Below are 27,343 nucleotides of genomic sequence, written 5' to 3'. Positions count from 1 at the left end.
AAAATAAATATCTAACCAGCATGCATCACGTCAGGTCAACGCTGCGCATCGATGAGAAAAGTTTAACGCAAGGGGGGAAAAAAGGTTATGCCACGCCCCCTTACCTTGACCTACGAACCGGAAGTAAGGACAGGTGTGTGGGTGTAGCACATGGTGTGGAGGGGAGTGAGGCCCCAGGTGTCGCAGAAAAGTACATCGGTAAACAAGAAAAAACAACTTCTAATACAACAAAAACAGCCAAGTCTGAGGGAAAGAGTGATCCTGACCTGGATATTATGGACTGAAATATGAAAATGAACTGAGGACAGTGTTCAGAGATGGTGACACGGTGAACATGGAGTCCAACAGAAGAAAGAACAGGAAGTGTGAATTTCTCTCAGACCCCTCAGAGATTCATCTCTGCAATGAACTTCAACATCTATGGAGACTTTGTTCAAATATAATCTGAGCTGTGAGGCGCAGCGGTGACCTGCAGTCTGCTGGAAATCTGAGAGGAGAAGAAGAAGAATAGGTGCGGAGACTCCAGCCTTCTGCACAAGGTAAGACTAACGCGTATACAGTGAGTTTTACGAGAAAAGTCCAACTGAAATCACAGAGAAATGGAAATCAGTCATCTCCTGTTTACAGTCAGAAATTACTGACTGTGAAGCTGCTTTGGTTGATTTACAGCTGAGACAGACACTGAGGTGCTGAAGAATATAGATCATGGTAGATTTTGTCTGTAGAGCCTGGGACAGGAAATGGTGCTCATCTCTGTCTTTGTCTGGACTGTAATGTTGATGACAAATATTGTTCAACTGCTGCAGTGTCACAGTGTCTGGTAAGATGTCAGCTGGCAGCCCCGTCTCATAGAAAATGTATTTATAGATAGATCGACAGATAGATGTACTTTATTGATCCTGTGAGATAAATTCTTGCGTTACAGCAGCAGAGACAGCAACAGATACATAATGTATAAGGAATATAAATATTTAAATATAAAAACTAAGAACATCTTAAAAATATACACAGGAAAAGAATTAAAATTACAATTAAGGGCAGAATTGCAGATGAGTTGAACAGTTACTGACAGCAGCATAAGGATGTGTACAGTATTTACAGTGAGTTCACAGATGTGTAACTGTCTTTGAACGATGAATAAATATAGATATGTGCAAAACTGGCAGTGAAATATGTAGAAAATATGTACAGTAATCCAACTTAAGAACAGATGTGTAACTGGCAGTGAATAAATACAACCCCAGTATATTCTATATTCAGAAGGTATGTACAGGTGGCAGTGTTCACCTGACACACACAGAGGTGAGTTGTTGTGCAGTGCTGTGAAGAATGGCAGGAATGATTTCCTTTATATCGTTCTAACTTGTTTTGAAGAGATCGTCATGTTAAGTTTAGGGAAAGACATGTTTTGTCTTGTCTTTCGGTCCGTGTCGACTTTTTCAGTCCTTAACTGAGGCAGCCATCTCAGGTTCAGGTTACTTTAGGTTGGTTTGGTTTGCAGTGAGTGAGTCCTCATACATAGACGCACCTTTATCTAATGTTAACCAATGGCTTTAAGCAGCCTGAACACAGCCACAGCTACAGTGTGTTCATTATCATTTACAATGTATGGAAACAAATGACAGAAGCTGTGCAGATCTGTTGTTAATTAACAGCTCACATGTCTGTTAAAAAATTAAGTTTCCGTATGTTTCAGTAAGATCTCAGTTTCATTGATTTAGCAGAGGTGGATATATCCTGACTTTTAGTCCCCAGTGTGGATCAAACTCCTTAATTTCCCATAATGCATCTCTGTAGTATCTCTTCAAACTCTACAAACCCTGTTTGAAATTCACTTCTCTCTGTGACTTGTAAACTGAGTTGAGTGAATAAAATAAGTAGAACGTTAAAAAAGATTTATGTTGCTAAAAACAACTTGTTTTCCCTCCAGAGCAGCAACTCCAAGTAGAACACACAAAGTAGTCGTACTGTGTGTATACTTAATTTACCTTTACACACACACACACACACACACACATGTTCATGCAGTTAGCTCAGCAGATGTTCTGAGCAGGTGTTTTGGCCTCTGTTCCAGAAGAGAGGCTTGGTCTGTAATTGGAGACCTGAGGCCAAGGATGGACACACACACACACACACACACACACACACACAGAGAGAGAGAGCACTGGTTGGGCTTCATTTACCAAATGTTGCGATATGTCTCTCTAATGAATCCATGGTGTAAACGCGTGTTCGCCCCTTCGTCCTCATTAAATGCCGCCGCTGCCTCCTCATCGAACCATGAGGTGTCAGGGATGTGAGGAAGGCTCTTTGAGCTGCTGGCTCCTGAGAGGCTCCCCCACCATCCTCCCATCAGGGGGCAGGATATGGGGCAAAATACATCTTTAATGAAGTGGAAAATATGCAATTTACTTTACTGATATGGAGGAAGTTTAAAATATCTTAAATATTAAACGTTGTGATATTGGAGAAGCGTCTTGCTGCTGGCTGGGATGTACACTGAACATATACAGTGTGAGTACTGAGCTCTTGAGTGTTGGTTGGAGGACATATTTCGCGTTTGGTTGCTGTTTTGATCCCGTCCTCGAGGCTGTGTCAGGAGGGTGAACTCTCGCTTCAGTGAATCTAACGTCTGTGATCCTGGATCACTGGCATCATGACTGACTTATCAGCTGACTTAATGAATTAGTTAATCACATGCAGCATCAGCAGAACTACAACACTGAGGATGAACAAACTGTGATGAATGAAGTTTAAAGTAAAGCTGCAGCTGATGTCAAGAGCTCTGAGTCGATACAAGAAGTTTTTTTCTAATTAAAGCGACTCTACTGATTTCTACTGTTTGACAGTGTCAGCTGGTCATGTGATTGATCAGGTGATTGGTCAGTAGTCAGACTGTTGACACGTTTTGTTTTGATTCTCTGAGCTTCACCTGCGGTAGAGGAAGTTACCTGTGCAGCAGAAGTTACCATGGTGATGCACCTGGTTGTGGAGCATGAACGTCTGTAAAACCTTTTTGCAGATACTGGATTTAAAAAGAAACTCTTTGTCAGGTAGAGTGTTGCAAAGAACTTTCCAGAAACTTTGCATGGGAAGTTAAGCTGGGAAATTTTGGAAACATTCCCAGTTGGAAACTTTCCATTGGAATGAACAGGAATTAACTGTAAATTTATACAAACTGTATCATATACAAACATAAATATAAACATGTTGTTTTGTCATACTAATACAATACACATACATACATTTTTCTGTATTTTCTGCAGGTGCATGTGATGGAGGAATGCACAGTGCAGGGTAGAAATTCAGCTGAATTTACATTAAATCTGATTGTTTTAACCAACATTATGCTGCAACGTGTTTTTCTGTTACAGGCTAACCTGCAATTTAGTCTTTTCCAGTTTATTCCCATTTAGTTTCCAATTTTGAAAATTCCTGGAGTTTTGCAATCCTAGACAGGTGTTTTCAAATAGGCCTGGGTTTTTAAAAAGAGGTCATATCTGAGAGGGGCAGAGTGAAGAAGCCTCTGCAGACTGATCTGAGCTCAGTTAGTGTTTGTTGAATTTCTGTCTGTGTGGACTGTGTTTTATTTGTTCCTGCTGCTAACAGCTGTCTGCACTCAGCAGACTTTAACTCTGTGTCCTGTCTGTGCTCAGCTGATCATCTGCTGCTGTCAGTCCACATGTCTCTGTATGGCCTGGTCTTTATGTTTTAAAATATACAGAATGGTGATGTGCTGTAAGAGCTGCAGGTTTTTACTATTCCTCCTCAACTGTAATTCTGTATCATGTTTTAGTTGTTTTTCCTTTGCCAGGGAAAATAAATCCAGTTTTATAAGCAGGACATGTGTTTATAGTTCAGCTGCTATTGTGAATGTAGAGGAAATTGAAGCTCCCAGGATACTTTTTGAGCAATGATTTAAACAGCATTGGTATTTATTTATCTGATGTAACTGAATCAGTCACTTGATTCAGGACTTCAGAGCTGACATCAGCCATGTTGTCAGATAATTTACTCATTAGATGGTGGTTGACAAAGAACTGTCTATGTAAAATTAAATTTCCTGGGAGCTCTTAGCATGTGTTTGTCCACTCTCTGTTAAACTGGAGAAATGATTCCTACAGGATCCTGCTTTGCTTACAAGATAATTATATCTGAGATAAAAGAAATATATCTTTACAGTTGTGTTTCTGGGAGATGAGAGATTAGTGGAGGACAGTTGGAGCTGCATGTTATTTGTTTCTGTTTCTCAAACTTCATCTCAACAGTATTAAACATTTTAAGGCTCAAATTAGATCATAACTGGAAATAAGAAGTTCTCTGTTAATTATCTTAACATTTAGCTCGCAGATTTGTAGTTTTTGCTTTATCAGCAGAAATGACATCAGGTTTAAGTAGTTTGTTTATCAGGAATTAAATAAATGTTTCTACACACACTGAAAGCCTCTTACTGTGTTGAAGTTATATCTTTTAAACTCCTGCTGCCATGGTAACCCTGATCTCCCAGCTGGTGTGGTAAATAATGCTCTCATGGTTGTAATGATGCTGACATATGTTCAGATATAATGAAGACTAAGTGGAACATACAGAAACATCTGCTGCTGAATCTGGTTTGTGAGGTACAGTTGAGTTTTTTTTTTACACACACACTGTCAGTTTGATTTTGTGTGTTTGTATTAGGTGGGTACTCATGGTTACAGTTTGTACTGGAGTCTTGTCTCTAAGCCTCAGTCTCCCATAGATTACATCTCTGAGCAGGAAGGAGCCATGTTCATATAGTGTAGTGTACTTAGGGCTGGGTGATGTGGCAAAAAATATGATTAATATGATTAATGGCTTCAAAAGACGACAGGTTAGATTTTAGTTTTGGTGCAGCCCTGTTAGCCCTGCTAGGGCTTGGTATAGACAGACAAACAGCATCTTCATCCTGTCTGTGTGGTCACTGGAATGAAACCTTTTCAGGTGAAATTTGCTGTGTTTCCATCTTTGTTGGTACCAACCAGCAGCATGTTTTTCTTAATCTGGGCATTGTTGTTTTTAATGAAACTAAACCACTTCCATATAATTGACGCGTTGTGACCTTTGAACTTTCCTTTCAAGAGTTTCCTGTTTGGAGGATAATGTGAGTTCTTCACTTTCGTGCTTCTCTCTGGCTCCACTAATGTTTCTGACTCGTCCACAGTTTACTTTAACACCAGTAGGTGCTTTGGTACTTTGACATGCAGCTCCTGCCTGACTGGCTGTTGTCATGTTAATGCTGCTGTGTGATAGGTTGTTAGAATTAAATGCCCAAATCACGTAAAACTGTCCTGAGTTTATCGTCCTCTTCCACATAAATTTCATCGCAATCCCAGATTGAGATCCTTTTATCATCCAGCAAGTGTACTACTTGAGATCAGCGGTGGTGGGTGGACGTGTTGTGTGATCTTTCTTTTCCTTCTCAGTATTCAGGTGTCCTCTAATAAAGGGCAACCACACCTTTTTGAAAACATAAAACACTGGTGTGAACATTTAGAGGAAAAGCAATGAGAAGAAAAACATGATTATTGTTGTTTGTAGGAGATGTGGTGGATTTATTTATTTATTGCTTGACAAAACAATCCCATCTCAGGATGTCATTATTTGCTTCTACCTGGAGCTTTCAGTCATATCACACAGTCTTCATCAGCAGATGGAGTTTGCCCCGTTTGTCATGGCGATGGATCTAGCTGTTGTGAGCTGTTGTGATTTCATTCATAGAGCCTAAAGAACTTTGTGTTTGATTGTAAGTGAAACATTAAAGTTTTAGTTTTGGAAATAGGTTATTTGTCAGTTTTACTCAAAATATACATACCAGCATACTTTCTCTTCATCAAGATAAATGATGACTTTGAGCCTGTGGTTCTGATGTATTCGTTTTCCCTTCTGTGGAAACCAAACACCATGAAAGGATGATTTGACCGGAAACACTAAAGAGCTGCAGCTTACTGAGTTGTCTTCTTTTAACTGATTGATCGTTTAGTCCATAAAATCTCAGAAAATAAGGACAAATAACAGAGTGTGTCATCTGCTGATTTCTTATTTTGTCTAAATTAAATTACTTAAAATGACTGATCAGTTTCTACATTTGTTATTGAACTTAAAAGAAAAAGAAGAAAGAAAAAAATAAACCCAGTTTAGTAAGTCATTCAGACATGTATAACAAAGAAAATTCCAGACTGTTACTGTCATATTTCACAGGATAAAGTGACCAATAATATAGTGATATAGTAATAATAATTTTGGACCAATTCTTGAGCTAATGGGACAAAATTCAGCCGAAGCTGAGACATGTTTTTCTTTCTGTTTGTCAGAGAGTCAGTCTATGCTGTTGACAGGTCAGTGCCACAGAGCTGGTCAATTATTAGTGTTTGTGGGACATTTTTAAATCGTGACCATTTTCTGTATACCTTATAAAAACCCTTCTTTTGCTTAACGAGCAGGAAGATGAAAGTTGTAGTTCAGACATGAATTCAGGTAAAAACTGTGAATCCAGAAAATATGAAGCATGTGAAGCTACATGTTTTTGATTTAGTGTCTGAACTAATTATAAATTCCATCTAATTAACTCTGATAAAACAGACACAGTTGTTGTACAGATGTATATATGCATGTTGTCAGTGACAGCTGAGCCTAGAGCCTGCTGGCGATAAACTAATTAACTCTGTTTCTAAATGACATTCACACCATTAAAGTAATGAACAAATCTTCCCACCAGTTTACATTACTTTCAGTTTATGTCATCAGGCAGAGCAGGTTATTAAACTGCAGATGTCAAATATCACAATTTGACAAATAACATGTAGACTTATTCAATCAATTAACAGAGAGAAACAGCCTCTACCTCTCATTAGATAAGAATATTCTTTACTTTCTGTTTGTTATTTAAAGAGTTAATCCTGACACTGTAATTATAGAGCAGCTTGTTCCTCTTTATTCAGACTGAACACTGGTTCACTGTTGCATTGTGGGATTGATTCCTGGTCTGAGTTTGCTTTAGTAGAAATTTTCTCTAACTGTTTTAAATCCATCAGTGCCAGGTTGTGGCCCCTGGCTACAGTGGTGGTTTAGGTTCAATGTGAATAGAGAGCTGCAGGAATGATCCTAAAACCAGCAAGTAAGTTAGCATGTTAGCACTTCCTGTTCCCTCGTCCCAAAGTCAATGGGTTTTTGGTTAAATGTCTGAAATAAGGTCTGTGGTTTTAACACAAGCTCAAGACATTTTCTTTTTTTTTTTTCTACAACATAAAATCAGTCAGTAAATCCTCCACTCCTGATGTTTGAAGCTTTTACATGTCTTAAAAAAGGCGGTTGCTAACAAGGGTCTAAATGAGACTACAGAGGTTGTCGGGGACGTTAACATGAAAACTGATCTACTCACCAGTCCACCTTTACAGCCTCGTTGTGTTTATACTCACACTCTTTCAAACTATCACTAACTTTCTAAGAAGAAAGGCTTTTGTAGAAGAGGTCAGAGCTAAATTAAATGACAAGTTGGAAGCTTAGTGGTGGAGACGTTGACGTCATGTGACCGTGGTGTAGTTGGTTTATAGCCTAACATTAGCTTTTTACTTCTGGAGATTGTGTTTAGGCTTCAAACATCAGAACAGTGGTGTTCATCTGTGAAGATTATCTGATGAACTAAACCTGTGAGGATCAGAAACTTTAGTTGGTCACAGTTTATTTTCTGTAATAATCCAAAACTCAATGAAAAAATCCCATTGACTTTTTGTGGGGGGAACCAGGGTGATGCTGACTTCAGGGCTGGACTACAGAAATATGTCATCCCTGCAGGACTTTTTGAACATGTTGTATCTGGAGCTGATGATACTGGAGTTAATACAGGTGGATGCTGGAATGTATCATGGCTTAAATTACTGATGGTTGAGTTGTTGTCAGAGTTGTTGTTGTCTTCTTGAAGCAGATCGTATATTTGTTTTAAGCTCATTGCCATGAGACCTCCAGGATTCAGAGCTTGTGAAGCTAACGTTAGCATGAGCAGCTAACAGCAGTCAGCAGCGTTACAGGTCGTCAGTCAAATTATTGAGTTTTATTTTTGTTATAAAACATGAGACACTCGTCTGAAACCAGCAGTTAGTCAGTATTATAGCCACAGGCAACAACTGTGCTGTCAGTAAATATATAACACCACTGTTTTCAATATCTTTAAATAAAAAGTGCATTTTCCTGCAGATAACTTGGTGAGATTAATGACTTAGAAGTTGACTTTTCCCTGGCTGACATGTTTGTAAAAAAAAAATCCATAGGAGAAACTCAAACAGCTGCTTTATCACATTAATTTTAATCATATAAAGATGAAATTATAGGAACCACCATCACTGCCTCAGACCTGGAGTTTACTCCAGACAGCAGTGATGTAGGTATTTACCTAACCGTGTTCAGCCTTCCTGTCAGCCATGTTAGGACTTTAATTAAACCATTAGCTTTAATGTGGTCATTCAGAGTCAGGTCATAATTTGCTGACAGTGTTGTCTTTTCTGTTCTCTGAGACTGGATCATTACCGGGTCTGGATTACTGTTATCAATGGAGCTGAACTCTGCAGAGACCAGGCGGGTCAATAAACCAGAGACAGGACAATAACCACCCAGGAGTAAATATGATAGATACATCACTGCTCTCCTCTGTGAGCCTAATCACTGCTGAGAGAGACAGAGGGTTAGCCTCCGCTTTATTGAGCTCATGGAGGGGAGAAGAGGGGGGGAGGGCACGGGGTTATTACCATTGATCTGAGGAGGAGGAGGAGGAGGAGGAGTCGTCCTCTGGGCCTCTGGTGGGAGTTGGTTTTTGTTGGAACCACATCGATCCTACCTTGGCTCTGACACTAATAATTGGCCTGTGCCCAGACTGGTCCCCCGATGGCTCCATCAAATGCTCCTGCTCTTCACCCCGAGCACAGGCCACAGCTCCTGTCAGGACCAGGGGGGAGGAAGGGGGAGATCTGGGTGTACTCTGACAGAGTGGCAGTGATGAGCCCTGGAAAGAGGAGCTCAGAGCTGCACGGGTAATAATCTATCCTGTGGAGGCCGACCTGTTGATCCTGTCGAGCTGTGATATAATTCACTGTCAGTTAGTGACTGATGAGAATTTAACCCGTTGATGTTTAATAATTGGTAGTTTAAAGTGGTTCCAAGTAATAGTTTTCTCTCTCAGCTTGGATTCAGTCAGCAAGCAGTGGGAAAATATAAACATTCATACAACAGAGAAACGTCTCTCCTGTCCTGCTCAGTAGATGCTGTGATGGAAATCTCAGTGAACAAAGTTGGAAACCTTCCATGGGAATTAATGGGAATAAATTGGAAATTTGGAAGTCAAAAACATCAGTGTGTATTGGTTCTGACAAAACAAAATGTTTGTATTCATATTTGTCTATGTAAATTACTCCAAATTTCCAGTTAATTCACAGTTAATTTCTGTAAATTCCCTTTAATTTCCATGGAAAGTTTCCAACTTGGAATATTTCCAAAATTCCCCGTAACACATCTAAAGTTTCTGGAAATTTTCCAGAAATTTACCAGAAATTTTCCAATAGCATGTTTACATGACTAAATCTGAGAACTTTTAAACAACCATTTGAGAACTAGCCTACATTTTTTTGTTAGTGAGCTAGCTTCCTCACTCTGTGCAGCTGCAGATTTATATTGTTTTTACTTAAATCTGTATGACAGGGTAAAAACAGCTTTCTCTGGTGCTGTTTTTATTTTAAGAGGATTTAAGTGAAAATCAAATGTTGTATGGAACTGTAAAGTCACTTAGTTTTATTTTCATCTTGTATAAAAGTGTGAAAAATAAAAGGTAAAGACAGAACATCAACAACAGCAATCCTCCTAACTCTGTAATAAACATGTCAAAGTCTGTGAACCTGTATTAAAATGTAAAGACAGTATTAATGTGACAAGACAGAAATAAATTAAATAGAGAACAGGGAGAGGAGGAGGAGGAGAAGAGGACTGATCCAGGGAGGAGTGATGACTTGTTTCTTTATGAGTGGAGTTTTACAACTGAAGCTAAGAGATGATGCTGTTATGAGTGGAGTGGGAGGTTTATTCCTCCGCCGGATGAGGTCCGGGTGGAGACATACACAGGTCGTTTATACACTGCAGTGAAATCATCTTCAGAGAGAGGAGAAGGGAGTAGAGAGGAGAGAGAGGAGGGAGGAGAGGGAAAATGGAGAGAGGAGAGGAGAGAAGAAAAAGAGGGGAAGAAGAGGAGAGAGAGAGATGAGGAGAGGAGGGGGAGGAGGGGGCACAAAACTACAGGAGAGAAGATGTGGCTTTAGTAACATGAGAGAAGAAGAGGAGCTCAGTGTATCATGGGAAATCCCCCTGCAGTCTAGGCCTATAGCAGCAGAACCAGGTTCAGGTTCAGTTCTGATCCAGCTCTGACTATACACTATCACAGCTGACTCTAAACTGTACAGAGGGAGTTCCTGGCTCCCGGATCCAGACTGAGACCTGGTTCCACAGTAGAGGAGCCTGAGAGCTGAAGGATCTGGATTCTGGATTTAACATGGAGCCGATGCCGAGAAACTAATACAGGAGAAATATGATATGTGAAGTCTACAGACCTGATCTCCAGAGATCTCTCATGAATTTACATATTGTACAGTAGCCCTGAGGTTAGCTGCTGGTTCCTCTGCAGAAGTGTGAGACTGAGTGAGTGGTGGAAAAACTGTGCGTCACAATAATCAATTTGTGATGAAAGAAGAGCAGCATCTGTTTCTCTGGCACAGTTTATACTTCTGTGGCTCTGAGATCAGTTTGAAAGCGTTTCCTCCTCCTCCTGTTTTCCATGATGAAAGTACATCAGCTGAAGATGACTGTCACAGCTCCTCAGATGTGTCTGCACATGTCAGAGATGAGGAAATGCTCAACTAGACAGTGTTTTTTTTTTTCCACGCTATGTTTTTGTGAAAGAAAAACTAGAGAGTCCATTATTCAAACTACGCATCCACAAAAGACAATTCAATTTCCAGGCTGGAGCAGTAAATGTCAGAGCAGGAAACAGCTGACGGAGAATGGCTTTGTCTGGTTTTCTACTCCTGTGAGGACCTGTGTGTGTGTGTGTGTGTGTGTGTGTGTGTGTGTGTGTGTCCTCTCCAAAATCTGTAGTTCTGGGGTTGTGTTGTGCTGATCTGATCATGTGATTTGTTTGCTGTCCTCTGATTGGACAGATGGTTTCTGATCAATCTGCTGTGTCGTTGATTTGTTTCCACATCAAAAATCTGAACACACAGATTGAGTGTGATTTACACTTCTGGGTCATTCCAGGTCAGACGGTGTGTGTTAAGTCTGACGTCACAACCGATGAAAATACTGTTTCCTGGTCCCACTTCTCTGAGTCTCCTGTTTATAAGATGCTGCAGTGCTGTGTCCTGTGCTGTTTGAACAGATCTGAGTCCAAAAATCGATTCAGTGTCATTCTACTGCTTTCACTGCGACGAGAGAGAGAGAGGAGGAAATGGCTGCAATTCTTAGATGAACGAAGGAAAGCAAATGTAGCTAGCTAACATCAGCACCCGCTGGTTAAAGCAGGTACCCCTGATATAAGCTATGTGTTTTCACAGGATGTTTCTTGTTATGAGTCCACATCTTGTTTCAGTTGTCAGTTCTTTTCTGTGCCCCACAAAAACAGAGACAATATTGTGTGGATATTTACTAAAAATGTTGTACAACTGCAAAATAATAAGTTTGAAAATAATAGTATTCAGCACGTGTGGTTAAAATCCTGTGAGTAAAGAGAGTGAAGACTGGACAGAGAAGCCTTTCCTGGTAAATCTGTTCTCTTCAGTGAATCACTGTACATATGTGCAGTATGTGTGGTGACACTCTGTACATATGGGGCTGGTGGCCTACATGCATAGAAGCTGACTAATAATTGATAAGTTGTTGCTGAGAACCCTGGAGGGGAGAAGTGGATGATACCCGCTGTGAACCGACAGCTTGAGTAGCTGATATTTAATCTTTGTGATGGAGGGAGGGGACGACTGCTCCACATTCAGATACAGGCTTTACAGTGTGTGAATGTACAGATGAAGAGAGATGAGTTCAAGGCCTGTTGCATGACATCAAACAGCTGCTTGGCTTGTTGTCTTATAATACAACATGTTTCTTCTTCTTATTTCTCTTCTGTACAAATTTTGGCCTGTAACTACTCCTGCACTTTTGAGAAATCCCAGACAAAACGTGCGATTCGATGAGGAATAGTACACTGTCTTTTAGTAATGTGTTTATGAACCACGACAAAGTAAATTGCAAAAAAATGCAAAAATTTCCCATTGAAAATGAATGGGATGTCATTGCGAAAATAAACAAACCCACCCCTCTTTGGAGCAACATTATTTCCTGATACTTTCACGTAGAAACATGGTTAAACTTTTAAATGGGTCACAAGATTTGAGACTTTTTGGAATTAAATCTTCATTTTGATAGATCTTGAGTGAATGTTTTGGTCAAATCTCTTTTCTGTCCCCCTGTGGTTGTCTTAACAGCCAGCTGCTCAGAGACCAGTGTTATTTCTCCAGTTTGTTTTTTTGTTTGTTTTTTTGAATCTGTGAATATCTTTCCAGCTTTACTGAAGTCATCTCACCTGGCTCTAGCTGTTAGTTTTAGTGTGTTGGATTGTTTTATTTTATTTAGGGGGCGCAGATCTCAATCAGTTTTTTTCTGCCTGTTATATCTCTGTGCATTGGTTTATTATGATGTTTAGCTCTGGTCAGACAGTGTGGATCTAAAATAAACCTCTGACAGACTGTGGATGTTCAGAAACAGAGAGAATTTATTTATTCTCTATTGTTATTATTTCTATTAATACCATTATCTGCAGCTTTCAGCAGTATTTTATTCTGCTCTTTAGTTTAGTTCCTCAGTTCCTGTTCTTACTTTGATCTGTTGAAGTTTAGTTTCAGTATTTACAGAGGAAATAGGAGCAGGTAGAGAACAGGAGGTTTATCAGAGCTTGTTGGATAAAAACAGGTGAGTCTGAACAGAAGAGGAGTTATAACGAAGAAGCAAAACTCAGACACTAAAACGCTCTGTAGAGCTGCAGAGAGGGAACAGTCACATCACTGAGAGGGACCCATCTCATATCAAGTCAATCAGATCCATTCCCTGTTTTGTTGGTGCACGTTTACAGACATGTTTGTAGTTTTTTCATTACTGTCAGTTCTTGTGGAGATCAGTGGGTTGTAGGTGAATGTTTGTTGTAAATGTTGAGACAGCGCCATCAGCCCTTTGACTCTGTTGTGGCTGAAAGTGGTAGTGCAGCTCATTTTCCTTGTGGCGCTGCATCAATGAGGCGTTGATCGCACATTAAATCGTGACAAAGAATACGACAGTCAGATGGCTCATGTTTAACTAAACAGCACTGCAGTGGCAGCTGTGGCCAGGACAAATGAGGTTTATCTTATAACCCACCGAACCAATCAGCATAGAAGTGATATCAGTAAATATTTGATGGAATTACCACGATAATTCGAGCAAGTGACAGGCCTAAGGCAGCTTGGAAAGTTAGTTATTTGGTATTTTTAGTGCAAAGAGTTTTGGGAGTAGGGTTGCAATTTCTGGTAAATTTCCAGAAACTTTCCATGGGAATTTAAAGTCTGGAATTTCGGAAATATTGAAAGAGAAATTAGAAATTTTGGGAAATTTCTACAAACATAAACATGTTTTGTCAGAAGCAAACATGCTGCAAACTAATACAAATTTTATTTATTTCTGAGTAGAACTTTAATTGATTCTTTCACAGAACAAAAACCTATCTATTGCATTAAAATCATTTTTAGGCTTTGACATTATGCTAATAATATTTCATAATACAATAATATGCTATTTAATGCTGGATAGGAGTCAGGACAAACACCTGATGATCTTCTACTCCACACCATTTCATCCTGCAGTCAAGTGCAACGTAACTTCGTCGGGTTCCTTTGTGAGATTGTCTTGTTCAGCTGGGAAACCTGTTTCCTTATGTTGTATATGTAGATAGTTATACATGTTCTACATGTGTGTTTGTACATGGTGTGTGTGTGTGTGTTATGAAGTTGTTAAATTAGTTTAGTTAGAAAACAAGAGAAAACAGAGATGAATGAAAATGAAGTGTTGCTTTTGTTCAGTAATAGTCTGTCAGTGACCAACACACTGCAGGGCAGCGTACACACCAAGTTAATATTTTGAAATTTGCATTTAAAGAGGATGAGAACTATCAGGGGGTGGGGGGTGGGGGAGGCTACTGTATTCATCCAAAATAATTTGGTTTGTGTTGGAAATTTTCATTGAACCAATTACACACATGGTAGGTTCACACAGGCTTAAAACCACTGACCTTAATAAATATTATAAATTCCTGGATGTCCCAGGACATTTTTTCTCCTGTAGGGGTAAGAATTGAATAAATATCCCAAAATAACTTAAACTCTGTGCTGTAAGTGGAGAAGAGTTCTGACACAGTGATTTAAAAAAGGGCAAATTTATTTAAAGCACTTACATAGAAAAATATGATTGATTTGAGTCAACATTAATAAATAAAGCGCCTGACTATCCCCAGGCCCTGTCAGTACAACAGTACAATCAATATCCAGTTTCACAATACAGCAAAGGCACTAGCATTTACCACAATCAACAACAAGTCAATGGAGGCCGCGTGGAGGGCGGGCTGCGGCGGCGGGGGCAGTGGCGGGGGGGGTGGGGGGGGGCAGGGCTCTTCGTGGCACAGTTCACACTCACTTCACTCTGTCACCAAACAAACTGTCTGAGCCGCAGCCGTCACATTCACCATCAGACTCAAACCCCCTGCTCTTGACTCTGCGTCAGATTTGAACCAGTGCCCTTCAACTCGCTTCCTGTCCAGATGCAGGGATCCAGGAAAAGAAAGGATGATTTAACAGAAATACAGATGAGGATGTTAAAGGAAAAAAAAAGATGAATAATCAAAAACAAAACCACTTTTTAGAGTTCTGCTCTGCTCACATCCCCAATCTTTCTTTTATCAGTCCCCAAAATAAAAAACTCTGTCCTGTGCTACAGAGAAACATAGTGATCAACCTCTGAGGAGCCTGAATTTAAACTGAGAGACGAGAGAGTCTGGGCAGTAGAAGTTCAGATCATCAGGGGCCAAAGACTCATGATCATTAGGATCAACACTAAATGTAACGGCCACATGTTTAGTGGTTCAAATCATCAGCTAACAGTTAGAAACAACGCTGTAGTCAATAGTCAAATAAAAAAACAAAATGAATTAAACAATGGAGTTAGGAAGATTTAAGTCCAACTGAAATGAAATCACATATTTTTCTTTTGCTACATGATACAGATCTGTAAGTACAAGTTTGTATTCTTGTGGTGAATGGCAGCACCTCCTTGTCTCTGCATAGCTACTGTGTGCCGTACATATATATATGTACATACTGTAGTTTGCATAAAGCCAATCAAGACTGTATTTGCATAAAACTGTAGCTGAAATAGTCAGAGTGTGAGAGCGGCAGCTCGGCTTGTTGAGCAACATCAGAGCAGACACGTCAGAAGCTGCTGATTTTTTAAGATGTTTCAGATCTCATCTTCAGTTCTGATGTATTTAAGCTTGGTTTATACTTCTGTGCAGCCTCAACACTGTTGTGAACCTTGACAGTTGTGTAGTGGTGTCTGTGCTGTTCTGCAGTTACACCACCTAACACTAGGTGGTGGTGTAGTTTGTGTGCTGCTGAGTTGAGTTCTTCATGTTGGAGTTGAAGTAAATAAATGTGTAACAGTAACTTTCATCAATTTCGCAGGTGTCATTGTTTTCATTGTCTTCTGCAGACACATGACGTCAGTGAGGGGCTGCGGGCTGTTAGCTGAGCTGCTGCTAACGTTAGCTCAGCTTGTATTCAGATGCTTAGCATGTTTTTTAGGTTAGGATTCCTTCAGTGTTAATCGTTCAGGGTTTTTTTTGAGAGCCGAATTATCCACAGAGGTCTCCTCCTTCCTAATACAAACAGACCAAGTAACTTATATCAGTAAAACAATGAATAAAAGAGTTTTATGTTAAAAACCGTTGTTTGGCGGGCACATGGCGCTGGTGAGGGGCTGCAGGCTGTTAGCTGAGCTGCTGCTAACATTAGCTCAGCTTGTTTTTAGGTTCAGATTCCTTCAGTGTTCATGGTTCAGGGGGTTTTTACTGGGAGCTGAATTATCCTCACAGGTATCATCCTCTCCAAAACAAACAGACCTGATAATTAAAATCAGTAAAAACACTGAATAAAACAGTTTAATGTTAAAAATCATTTCTCTGTGAAGCTCTTGGGTGGACACAAGATGTGGAGAGCAGCTTTTTGCTTTGCTTGTTTCTGATTACTGGAACATCCAGACATCTGATGACAAAACTCTTTCATCTGGTTCAAGTTTATAGTTATAATGTTATTAAAAAAGTGACGGTGACTTGACTTGAAACAGTGAGAAAGTAGTTGCCCACGTGGATTCAACACAGAAGTATAAATCAGCCTTTAGGGTCGTTCACACACTGAGAATTGTTGAGGTTGTGACCTGGTCTTAAATTTAAGACACTGTCTGTCCTTGGCTTGTACGTTTCAGTTACTGCAGTTGTTTATCCGTCTCCCTGCTGACACAGTGGTCAATCAAACACTTATAACATCTGACCAGTTCATAGGTTTGGAGACAGAAATCTTTAGAAGTCTGACTCTGCCAACCCTAACCCTATACTTAATGATCAGGACCAGATTAGACCACAGCAAGGTTTGACTTCTGTCATTTCAGTTGGACTTAACACAAAGGTGGGGTTGGGGTTGTAGGTGGGGTGTTACAGTAAATGGCACATACATATATCCAGTGAATCAGACACATTATATAATGCAATGGCACAAAAACTAAAAGCTCCTGCCCTTCGTCGCAGTGCATCAGTCTCATTTCAAAGCTGAGAGCTTTATCAACAACTCACTGACAGTTGGTCCCAATCAATATTATCAATAATGATTTATCTGTTTTCATTTAGAGATTTTTGCTTCTTCTTTCAGAGGGATGAAGAAAACAGAATAATGTCTATTCTCTAATGTGAAATTAACATGTAGTGCAACTGTTTACATGCAAATATATGATCAAGACAGAAGCCAGAATGAGTTTAACAATAAGCAGAGAGCGTGTTGTAGACTCGCCATATGATGCAGCTGGATCACACACACACACACTCACTCACAGCACATCCCTGAAGCCCACAGAAAATCTGAAATAATTCGACCGGGATGTGATGGATTTTCAGAAAAAAGTCTCTGAGGTCAGAAAATAGAGAAAAGGGAAAAAAAACAAAAAAACAAAACAGGATTCTTGTTTAAAGTCATAATCAAAATGCTGTAAATGCCAAAGTTTGTTATTCATTGGTTTTTGATTTACACTGGAAAAAAAAGAAACAAAAACATCATTAAATATGGAAAGTGATAAGGCTTAAATCTTTCTCCAGTTCGACCGGCCTCTCACTGTCCTCTCCTGCTTTAATGTTTTTTTCCCATAATGACACGGGTCCCATCTGTTAGTGTCTTTGACTTAGTGTCCAGAAAAAATCCCCGTGGACAGACTGGTTCATGTCTTCTGGAAAAAGCCCTGATTGTCAGAACAAATTGTAAGAATATGGTTATTTTCCGGCCGTAAAGCTCGTCCCATCGGTATCCACAGCCCAGTCAGTCCTGTCTTTATGAATCTGTCCTGTTCAGGTTTTCATCCTCAGCCTCCCTCAGGTGGAGTCGACTGGAGAATTAATGCACAGGAGCCCGAGTTTGTTTTAAGGGGCTGTAAAGCTTTACCGTCATGTTGGTGCTCGGTGTCAGTCTGGCCTGCGGTTGCAGCGCTGCATCAGTACATGTCCGAGCTCCTGGACGACCTTGCTGGCTCTCAGCGGTCCTGGTTCTTAGATGTTCCTCTGGGCGGTGAGGTACTTGAGAGCGGTGGCACCGTACTTCCTGGACAGGTCCTGGTGGAACTCGTCTTTCAGGGTGTTGAGACAGTTGCGGTAGCTGGAGCTGGAGCGGAACTTGGAGATGTCGAAGCTAGGAGCGTGGGGCATGTGGATCATGAAAGCGTTGGGTAGAACCATCAGGTCGTACTCCTGAGGAGGAGGAGAGGAAAAAACAGAGCAGTTGTCTGAAAAACTTGTTCACTTCAAACAAACTTTCATCTCATGTAAAAACAAAAAGTTTCTAGTTTCTGGTGATGTTGGATTTCTACAACTGCAAATAGTGTTTTCTCATCATCATCATCTGAACTTGTTTCTTCTTCTCAGTCAAGGTAACATTTGTGTTTTGTGTTTGTTCCAACAGGTTTCATCATGGAGTCTCAGCTGTGACAGAAGCAGGCATCACAGAGAGGAAACAGCTCCAAGGATAAAGTACGTCACACTTATTACTAAACTTAAAACCACTGTCGGTAAAACTGGTCAGAGATCAGTATCAGTGAATCACTCAGTTATCATGAGAGAAATAAGGTTGTTTAATAGATAATATTATGTACAATAATAATAATAATGATATTCCAGACAATAATGTCTAGTTACAAATTATGGATTATCTCCATTTTGGTTTTTAAGTTGCTCATATGATTTTAAAAACAGCAGCAGAGTCAGAATCCAGTAAAGTTGTTTGAGCACCATCTCTGATTTTATTCAGTTTGTTTTAATGTTTGGCTAAAATATTTCTCTTCAGTTCCACTGTGATATATGTATATTTTTTTATTCTCTATCACCTGATCAGTGAAGCCCTGTGTAGACATTAGTATGTAGAACAGTTTTATTACTGTCCTCATTAAAAGACAAACATGTTGTCAGTTTGAACCATCAACAGTTCTTTCTCATTATAATGAGGAACTTAATCAAAAGAATGAGTTAGTATCTCATTATTTTTGGTCATCATTTTTGAGACAGTCAGAAAATTAGAGTAAAAATGAAATTATATCAAGAGCTGAAGACTGATGAAAACAGACAAATAGGAACTGAACATAAATATTTTACAGGCTTTAGTTTTTGGATTTGTTCATGAGACAAAGTTTGAATAAATTCTGAGACGATGCTGAAACAACTTTTTCTAATTTGAATTATCAAGTATCAGAAGTATCAGAGAATTTGACTGTTCATGACAGCAGAGTTTACAACCAAACAATAAAACTGAGGAACAAAGATTTTACAGTAGTTTATTTAAAAACTTTTATTTTCGTGGTGACACAAAGATGAGTCCAAGCTACAGATCTCTGTGAACATCAGATTTCTTTAGCATGCCAGTGGAAACAGTAAGGGCAGAAAGGGCTGATGATGCTGCTGGTCACAGGATTAAACACCTGTCATACCTGTGCATCCAGCTCCATGATGTGGGACACTTTGTTCCATCCAAAGCCCACAAAGCGCTGGTCGTACTCAGGGCAGTCTCGTCTCACCACGACGTACGGCTCAAAGTCCGGCTCCCACTCCACCTTATAGGGTGTGGTGGATGTTCGCCATTTGGCATAGTTGGTAGGAGCGTGACCTTTGGGCCACACGTGATACCTGCAGAGGCAGAGTGGAGGAGATTAAACGATGATCATCCACTGTTGTGAGAAGTTAATGGTGAGCTGTTGTGTTGATTGTTCAGGTACCTGAAGGTGTAGAGAGTCCCCATGTCCAGCATGGAGAGCAGCTCAGCTTTGGATTTGGGGAAGGACAGACGGTAACGAAGCGTCTCGAACGCTGGAACCACCAGAGCCTTCTTCGTGTGAGCCATGTCCAGCTGCACCACAGACTTCCTGCTCGGAGAAAACACGAGGTAAGATACAGAGAAACACTGACGACACACTGTTCACGACTGAAACGGAGGATGACAAAACTTACACAGCCCTTCACTTTACTGTTGTAGATTTAACGGTCAGTGAATGAAACATCTCTGCCCATCAGTCCTCACTGAATATTTATGAAAATATGCTTTTAGAAATTTACTAAAAATCTAAACCTATATTCAGAGACTTTGCTGTTGGTCAGGTGTTTCCTGTTTCCTGATTTAATTTTCCTTCCTTCTAGAACTTCATTAGATTTCACCGTTGGCAAATTGAACTGAATTAATTCACACACTACACGTCAGGAAAAAACCAAAAGGTTTTTGCCAAAGGGGGTTTCTACAGAGTCCTGAATTAAATATTTAAGATAATGAGAGATTTCAGTTTTTACATTTTAATAAATTAGCTAGTTGTCACTGTTGGTTATTCAGAGTAGACTGATGGACAAAAATCACAACTTTATCCATTTAAAATTAATTCTACAACATAATAGATGAAGGAGTCTGAATGCTTTTACTTTATTCAAAGAAGTGATTTCATTATTCCTCTGCGTTCGTCTCAACCTGAACATGATATCTCAGTAACACTCGCTAACTTTCACTTGGACTCAAAGATGAACTTATTAGATTTTGGTGGTCAAAAGTCATCAAAACATGTTACTGTGATAACTGAAGAAAGGATCGGTTGGTGGAGACATATAAACACGAGGCAGTAACTGTAGTTCTGTATTTATAAACCAGGTGTATAATTAGATTAAAGATAAGACCGTGACTTATAATGCATTATTATGAAGATACTATTTTTAGCTCAAGTATTCTGTAGTTGAAGTGTTTTTTAATTCTGAGCTGGCCTCGAGTTGTTGGTGTCAAACTAAAAGTAAAAAGGAATCTGAACATAATTAGTGTTTACGTGATGGTGACAGATGTTTAAATATAGCAGTTATAGAAGTTTTCACAGCAGAGAAACAGTAACATTAATGATCGATGCATAACTGGATCAAACACTGCAGTTTTTAAAGATGATCAGAGAAGCAGGTTTGAGTCATAAATCGATGAGTTTGGAAGTTTATCCAAAGCTAAAACTCTTGAGAGGCTAAAATCCTTCTATACCCTGACAGCGATCAGCAGATAAACAGTAGAAACACTGACTGATGTCTCAGAGTAACCTACCAGGAATGTGAACTTGCATCATGATGTTATGTGGTGTTGCAGGAGAAGGGTGAGAGTGAATATATCTTATGTTCAGTGTTTGTAGTGCACCAATAGGACTAAGAACGTTTATGTTTTCTTCCAGGTGAATTTTAATTTCTCCATGAACTTTAAACAAAAGGTACATTTTATTGTGTGTTAGCAGGTTATGTAACATTACTGTATTTTAATTTGTGAAGACTGTCTGTTAGAGAGGCTTTAGGAAATCAGATGAGGTTATATAAAGAGCAAGAGTGATGGGTGAATGGGTTTTTATCTGTCAACTTAGTGAACTTATTATCTTTAGTTTTTTCTTTATTTGAAAACTTTCTCCTAGAAAAGCCTTGAAGGCAAACTTCTAAGATTTAAAATAAAAATAAAGAAAAAACTGAGAATAATAAGTTAACATAGTCATCATAAAGTGTCTCTGAGATTGAAATGAATAAGGAAGATGATGTCTGTCTGGACGTGACCAAAAACATGTTTCACCTTTGACCACCTAATCAGTTCATCGTAGAGTTCACATGAACATTTGAGCCAAATCTGAAGAAACTCCTTCGAGGAGTTCCTGAGATACTGTGTTTATTAGAGTGGGATGAACAGACATAAAAAATGTTGTTAATGTCATCACAGCTGGTCGTACCTGAGGTAATCGTAGAGTCCGTACATTGGCAGGAAGTCCACGTCAGTCAGGAACACATACGGTGTGTTGGCGTTCTTCAGGGCCACGTTCCTCACCAGGTTGACTGGGTAGAACTGGCCCTCCTTGTAGACGATGTGGTAGCCAACGTTCTTGCGGTTCTTGAGGACCTCGGAGGCTTGAGCATAGCGCAGGAACTGTTGAGCCTCGGCGTCCGACATGTAGAGCGCCAGGCTGATGGGGCCCTCCCAGTGTTTACAGATGGCCTCCAGCATCTGCAGCCTGCAGCACAGATACAATCACATGTTGGTGAGGGATCAGATCACATTATGTTTGCTATTAAATAATGTTTAAAATCAAGGTTTCTGCAGGTTGCGACAAGTTAAATGTAAGACCATTCTGAATGAAATTTAAAACAAAATAAATGAATGTATTCACATTTACCAAACTGTGTGAGAGAGAAGAAGCTTCTACAGCTCTAAATCAGAACATGTGGTCTTCATCAGCAGACAGTGTTTGCCTAGTTGTTGTGGAGTTGTTGATGTTTGTAAGCCTAAACTGAAATCCTTAAAATGTTTAGAAAGAACTGGAAACTTCTACAGTTCCCTGGCCTCTGTGATCTGATAGAAAGCTCCAGAACAAATGGACATTGAGATGGTTTTATCAGCTTGTGTGTCAGTTAAGGTCACACAAGGTTAAAGTCTGAAGTCATGTGACAGTGCAACTGGTGTCTCTGTGTGTGTTTCAGGTGTGTGTGCTGCTTGTTGTACCTGTCCATGGAGAGCTGGGCCACCAGTGTGATGTCAGTGTCATCCTCGGTGGGCGTGTACTCGTACTGCAGGAAGTAGAGGTGCACACGGTGGACAGTGAGTCGCTCCCGACGGAAATCATAGCACTGATCGTCCTCGTCCAGCTCCTCCAGAGCTGTCTGCAGCTGAGGACACAAACACAGCACAATCAAATCACAATTCATCTTCTGGTGCTAAATTTGAGACTAAATCCTTCAGATAATAATTAATTATCAGCTGTTTCCTGCCACGTTTGTTCAGACTGGACGATGCTCCCACAGTTTTATTATTCAAAGCTTCTCCTCCTCAGCTTTAATTTGTTTCCTTTATATTTTTTTTACCGGACAAACTAGACTGTAAACGCACCTCAACCACTGAAACCAGTTTATAATTTGGATAGATTGTAACTGTGTTACCATGGCAACCACATTTTTTCTGTATTCAGTGAGAGAGCAAACTGATATCCTGCCAAATAATAATTGATTCAGGATCCTTTCTGAAAGTATTTATGTAGTTCTGTTAAAAATGAATATTGGCTAAAAGATCATTATCACATATTTTTTACTCTGGAAAATCAATACTGGCTTCAGCATCAGTGGGGCTCAGTATCAAACCCCCCCCATTCCCTGTGATGACAGAGAGCAAAGTTCAATATGAGTAAATGTGCTGCAGGAGGAGTATCTGCTGACTGATCTCTCTCTGTCTCTCTCTCTCTCTCTCACCTGGGCGCTCTCTGGACTGGCCTGACTTGGGCAGCCGAACAGCTCTCGTCTCAGCAGGTTTCCGTCGTACTCCAGGAAGGTCAGGTACAGGTTCCTGAAGAACTCCACGTGTTTGTTCTTCACACGGAGCTTCTTCGGAGAGTTCCAGTGGATCACCTGGAACCACAGCACAGAGGTAACACACTACTTTTACTACAGTTACTTTACTTCAGAGTTTGTACTTGTTTTTCTCTATTACTTCATCTGACAGTTAGCACAAGACAAATATGTGAGTATAGAGCCAGACACAGAAAGGGAGTTTTATTTACTACAGATACTGAACATCAATTGATCTGTTTTAAATTAATTTCTTAAGGATTACAATGCAGCTTATACCATCCCTGAACTGCCATGGACAATTATGTCTTGAGAGTGTCCTAATGCACTGAGGTGTTGTTAGGTTTGATATTATCGACATCCAGATAACAAATAGCCTTTAACTAAACTATTCATTCTAAATGATACTTCTCTTGATCTGTGGTAGAAGAGTAGATTTGTGGCTAGATGCTACAATAATTCATTAGTAAGATGTAGTATTCTATCAGCAAGATAAAGATGTTTTTCAATCCTTAAATCTACTTCAATTTCAGTATATTTTAAACGGAGTTTAATTTAATGCAAATGTTACAATTGTGACCTTTGTATGATGTTTTTGCACTGAGGAGTAACTTCTATTTTTTTTCTTGTCATAGGACGAGGTCCCCTATCTCTCTCTGTGCGATTCAATAAGACCTCAGGTATAAAAGCAGAGCAGAACCTGTTGACCCTGCATGAAGACCTCTACGAGTGACACCAAACAATAGTAAAGACCTGCAACTTGACCTGTGCAACTCAAACGAAGCAAGGAAACCAAACAAGGCATCAGCACATTCAAAATGGAGGCTAACACCGCGTGTCTGATTCTGTTCCACAGAGGAGGTTAGCTGACAGCTCAAAGCCTTACTGACAGGACAACTACAGCTTTCTGGACTGGAAGATGTGTTGACTTGACTGAATGTGTTCACTGAGGTGTATGGTTAGGTTAGTTGTTAGAATGTTTGACACAGGTAGGACTGGAGGTACATCCAGTAACTGTTGTGCATGCAATTAACTAACCTCTTAACTCGATACCTTCATTTTATCTGAGTTTCAAAGTGGCTGCTTTTTCTTAAGCCACATGGCTTGAAACAAAGGAACTGCAAAAAAAGATGGCTGCTAAGGCTGACCGCATGGCATGTGGTGGAGGAAACTTCTTTAACCTGTGGCCATCTTTTGATTCTACCATCTTGTTTGTAGTTCCTTTGTTTCAAGCCATATGGCAGCCTTTTTGAAACTCAGGTAAAAATGAAGGTATCGAGTTAAAGAGGTTAGTTGCATGCACAACAGTCATGTGTACAACACTAATAACTAACCCTACCAATAAACCTCAGTGAACACATTCAATCAACACATACTCTGAAAATTGACAGTCCCATGGTTAGCCGTGCTCTGCTAAGTAAGATAAGACTCAATTGCTTTACCTGTGCAAAGCACTTTCCTACATTAGATGTGTTCTCACTGTTTTCATTTGTTAAATAAATGTTTTTGAATGTTTTTGCTGGTCTGTTTAATTTTGTACAAGAGTGAACCTCAAATCCTTTACCAACTCAGTATTGGTTGTAGTTTTTAAATTATCAAACAAGTACTTAGACTTAGCGACTCAGCTATCATTTGTCCTTCTTAGGATGGTGCCTGAGAAACTTAACTTATAGAGCTCCACACTGTTTCACTCTTAGTGCCATCAGTTGTAGGTGTTGGTGGTTTTGAGTCTGTAGAGGAACATACTGAACCTTGACCGTGTCTCTGAATAACAGTGTAGCTCTCTGACTCCAGCAGTAAATAATCGGTGGTGGGTGGATGTGTGTCAGCGTACCTTGAGGTCAGACACCTCGGTGTAGCACTGCTCAGAGCGAGTATGATCAGACAGCTGGACGTTCCAGAAACAGGGCAACTGGTGGACCAGGACCGGGTTCTGCTTTATGAAGGCATTGAAGATGTCCTGCACACAGTGGACACACAACATCTTTAAATTACTGCAGATGTGTCTCAAGACAGAGGAGAGCATGAGTCACTGTGGATTTATGGTCTGATCCTGGTTGAAGCTGCAGCAGCAGCATGACTCTGACACATTGGAAATAATAAGAACCATATTATCTGTCTCTGCTGGTTCCCTGGCAACCTTAGCTCTGATGTTACAATCGGGCCACCAGCGTGATGTCGGTTTATAAAAGTAGACCACATTCTGTCTTTTAAAATACAATCAAGGTCACTGGTCAAAGCTCAGAAAACATTCACTGATGTATGACTGTAAATGCAGTAAAGATGCAGCACAGGTCAAAAAGAAATCAGAGCTGGAGGTGACCCAATAGACGAATGGTTAGGGTAGTACACGTCCTAACTGATGCGGCCAGACTTTTACTGCTTGTCACTCCCCTACTCTTTCTCCCCATTTCCTTTCTCTCTTCACTGTCCTGTCTAATAAAGGCAAAAAGCCCAAAAAATAACTTGTAAATAATTGTATGAAGGACAACAGAAGTTATGGAAGGACCTGAATTTGTTGATTCTAGGACAGAAACAAACTAAAGTTTGTCTGTCGCGATGATGATCAAATTAACAATTAATGTCTTCTCAGATTTATACTCTCATTTCTTATTCTTTAGTCTGGTGGTTCCTAATTTAAATCAGAGTTTTGACAATTTTATACAAAGTTTTAAAATTAGAATTAAAATTTAGGTTTACATAATGCCACTTAAGACAAATAATTTAACAAATAACATACTTATCTGATCCACAAAACTGAGTGACCTGTGAAAAATCTGATTATAACTCACTCAATGTGACTGATGTGTTTTCTTTGGCCAGGGCCAACATATCTTTATCTTATTGAGATATTTTTGCACTGTATCAGTGTGTTGTGTTTGTTGGTGGGCGGTGTCCCTTACCTGATCGGCGAGTGATGTACTGAGCATGCTCATCAACTCCCTCTCAGCCGTCAGCCGCCACATCTGCTCCCAGCCGATTCGCCGCAGTCGCTCCAAGTAGAGAAGAATGACGCCTGTAAGGAAGCAGAGGAAACCTGATTTCAACCCTGAACCACAGGTATGCAGGCTGCTTCAAACCAAACTGGGTCCAGTCCCATGACAGGTTCTAACAGGTGACAATGTGGACCCTTTTTACGAATGAGATCTCATCTTTATATGAAGGATTTGTCCAGAAAAACATCAGGTACCTGTGTTGAAGCCTCGTCCCAATGCGGGCCAGGGTTTGTGGTTCTTCCACAGGTTCCCCAGGTACCAGTCACTCTGGTTCTCCACTAGACCAATCACCTGTTTATCTACAAACAAAACAACCTACATCAGTGATCAGAAGAAAAGGAACCACACCTCTTAATGACAGCAGAACAAAGAACTTTGATTCAGGTCTGTCAGACTGAAACAGGTTTATGTTTTCAGTCCCAACTCAAAGTTCAATTCTCCCCAGGGGCTGAATTATGCACAAGGACAATATCACTTATTACCACTATGCAGACGACACTCCAAAATAACCTCCAACTAAACAAAGACCAAACTAACATAATTATCTTTGGTGCTAAAGAAGGACAAAAGCTGAGAGTTGTTGCACAACTCATCTCTCTTTCTTTGAAGCATAAAAACCAAGACACAAATCTTTGGGTTCTTATTGACTCCCACTTAAATTTGAACTCCCACACATTATAAAATCAGCCTGTTTTCATCATAAAAATATAGCAGATCAGATTATAGACTGCTGTAAGTGTCTCAAACAACTGACGTCAACATATTGTTACTTGTTTATAAATTACTCAATGCTTCAGGGCATAAATGCAACTCTGACTATGAACCTTCCGGACCTCTCAGGTCATCAGGGACCAGTATACAAAATATTTCTACAGGATTAAAACAGAATCACGTTGCTTTCACTTATCCTGCTCCACTGACCGGAGCTGGAATAAACTTCCTGACAATCTTAGATGAGCCCAGACTCAGACAACTTTTAAAAACAACCTAAAGACTTCACCTCTGATTTTAATAGCTGCTTAAACAAGTGACTTTTCATGTATTTAACTGTTTTTATTATTTTATTAACTTTTTCACACTGCTCTTTTCTGTCATTGTCGTA

At 39.9% G+C, this 27,343-nt stretch overlaps 1 protein-coding gene and 1 long non-coding RNA gene across 4 annotated transcripts in view; one reads left to right on the top strand and one right to left on the bottom strand.

The window, feature by feature from the left end:
• On the top strand, positions 1–24,760 carry LOC108894255 (uncharacterized). Its single transcript, XR_001962788.2, has 6 exons — positions 1–539; positions 18,336–18,403; positions 19,635–19,805; positions 22,388–22,505; positions 23,184–23,324; positions 23,881–24,760. It is a non-coding gene; the product is annotated as an uncharacterized LOC108894255 (long non-coding RNA).
• Positions 14,499–27,343, bottom strand: part of large2 (LARGE xylosyl- and glucuronyltransferase 2) — a 92,905-nt gene continuing 80,060 nt past the window's right edge. For all 3 annotated transcript variants that reach the window (XM_018692864.2, XM_018692865.2, XM_018692866.2), the window contains 9 exons: positions 26,436–26,540; positions 26,149–26,261; positions 25,080–25,205; positions 23,150–23,305; positions 22,410–22,573; positions 21,643–21,921; positions 19,639–19,785; positions 19,354–19,549; positions 14,499–18,124 (listed from right to left, as the gene is read on the bottom strand). In XM_018692864.2, the coding sequence (XP_018548380.1) occupies positions 17,927–18,124; positions 19,354–19,549; positions 19,639–19,785; positions 21,643–21,921; positions 22,410–22,573; positions 23,150–23,305; positions 25,080–25,205; positions 26,149–26,261; positions 26,436–26,540 (1,484 nt within the window). In that variant the 3' untranslated portion in view covers positions 14,499–17,926. The remainder of the gene's footprint in view (positions 18,125–19,353; positions 19,550–19,638; positions 19,786–21,642; positions 21,922–22,409; positions 22,574–23,149; positions 23,306–25,079; positions 25,206–26,148; positions 26,262–26,435; positions 26,541–27,343) is intronic.

This window comes from Lates calcarifer, linkage group LG2, assembly GCF_001640805.2.
Source record: "Lates calcarifer isolate ASB-BC8 linkage group LG2, TLL_Latcal_v3, whole genome shotgun sequence".
NCBI classification, from domain to species: Eukaryota; Metazoa; Chordata; class Actinopteri; family Centropomidae; genus Lates; species Lates calcarifer.
The sequence above is the reverse complement of the archived record's forward strand: the minus strand, read 5'-3'. Positions and strand labels throughout refer to the sequence as shown.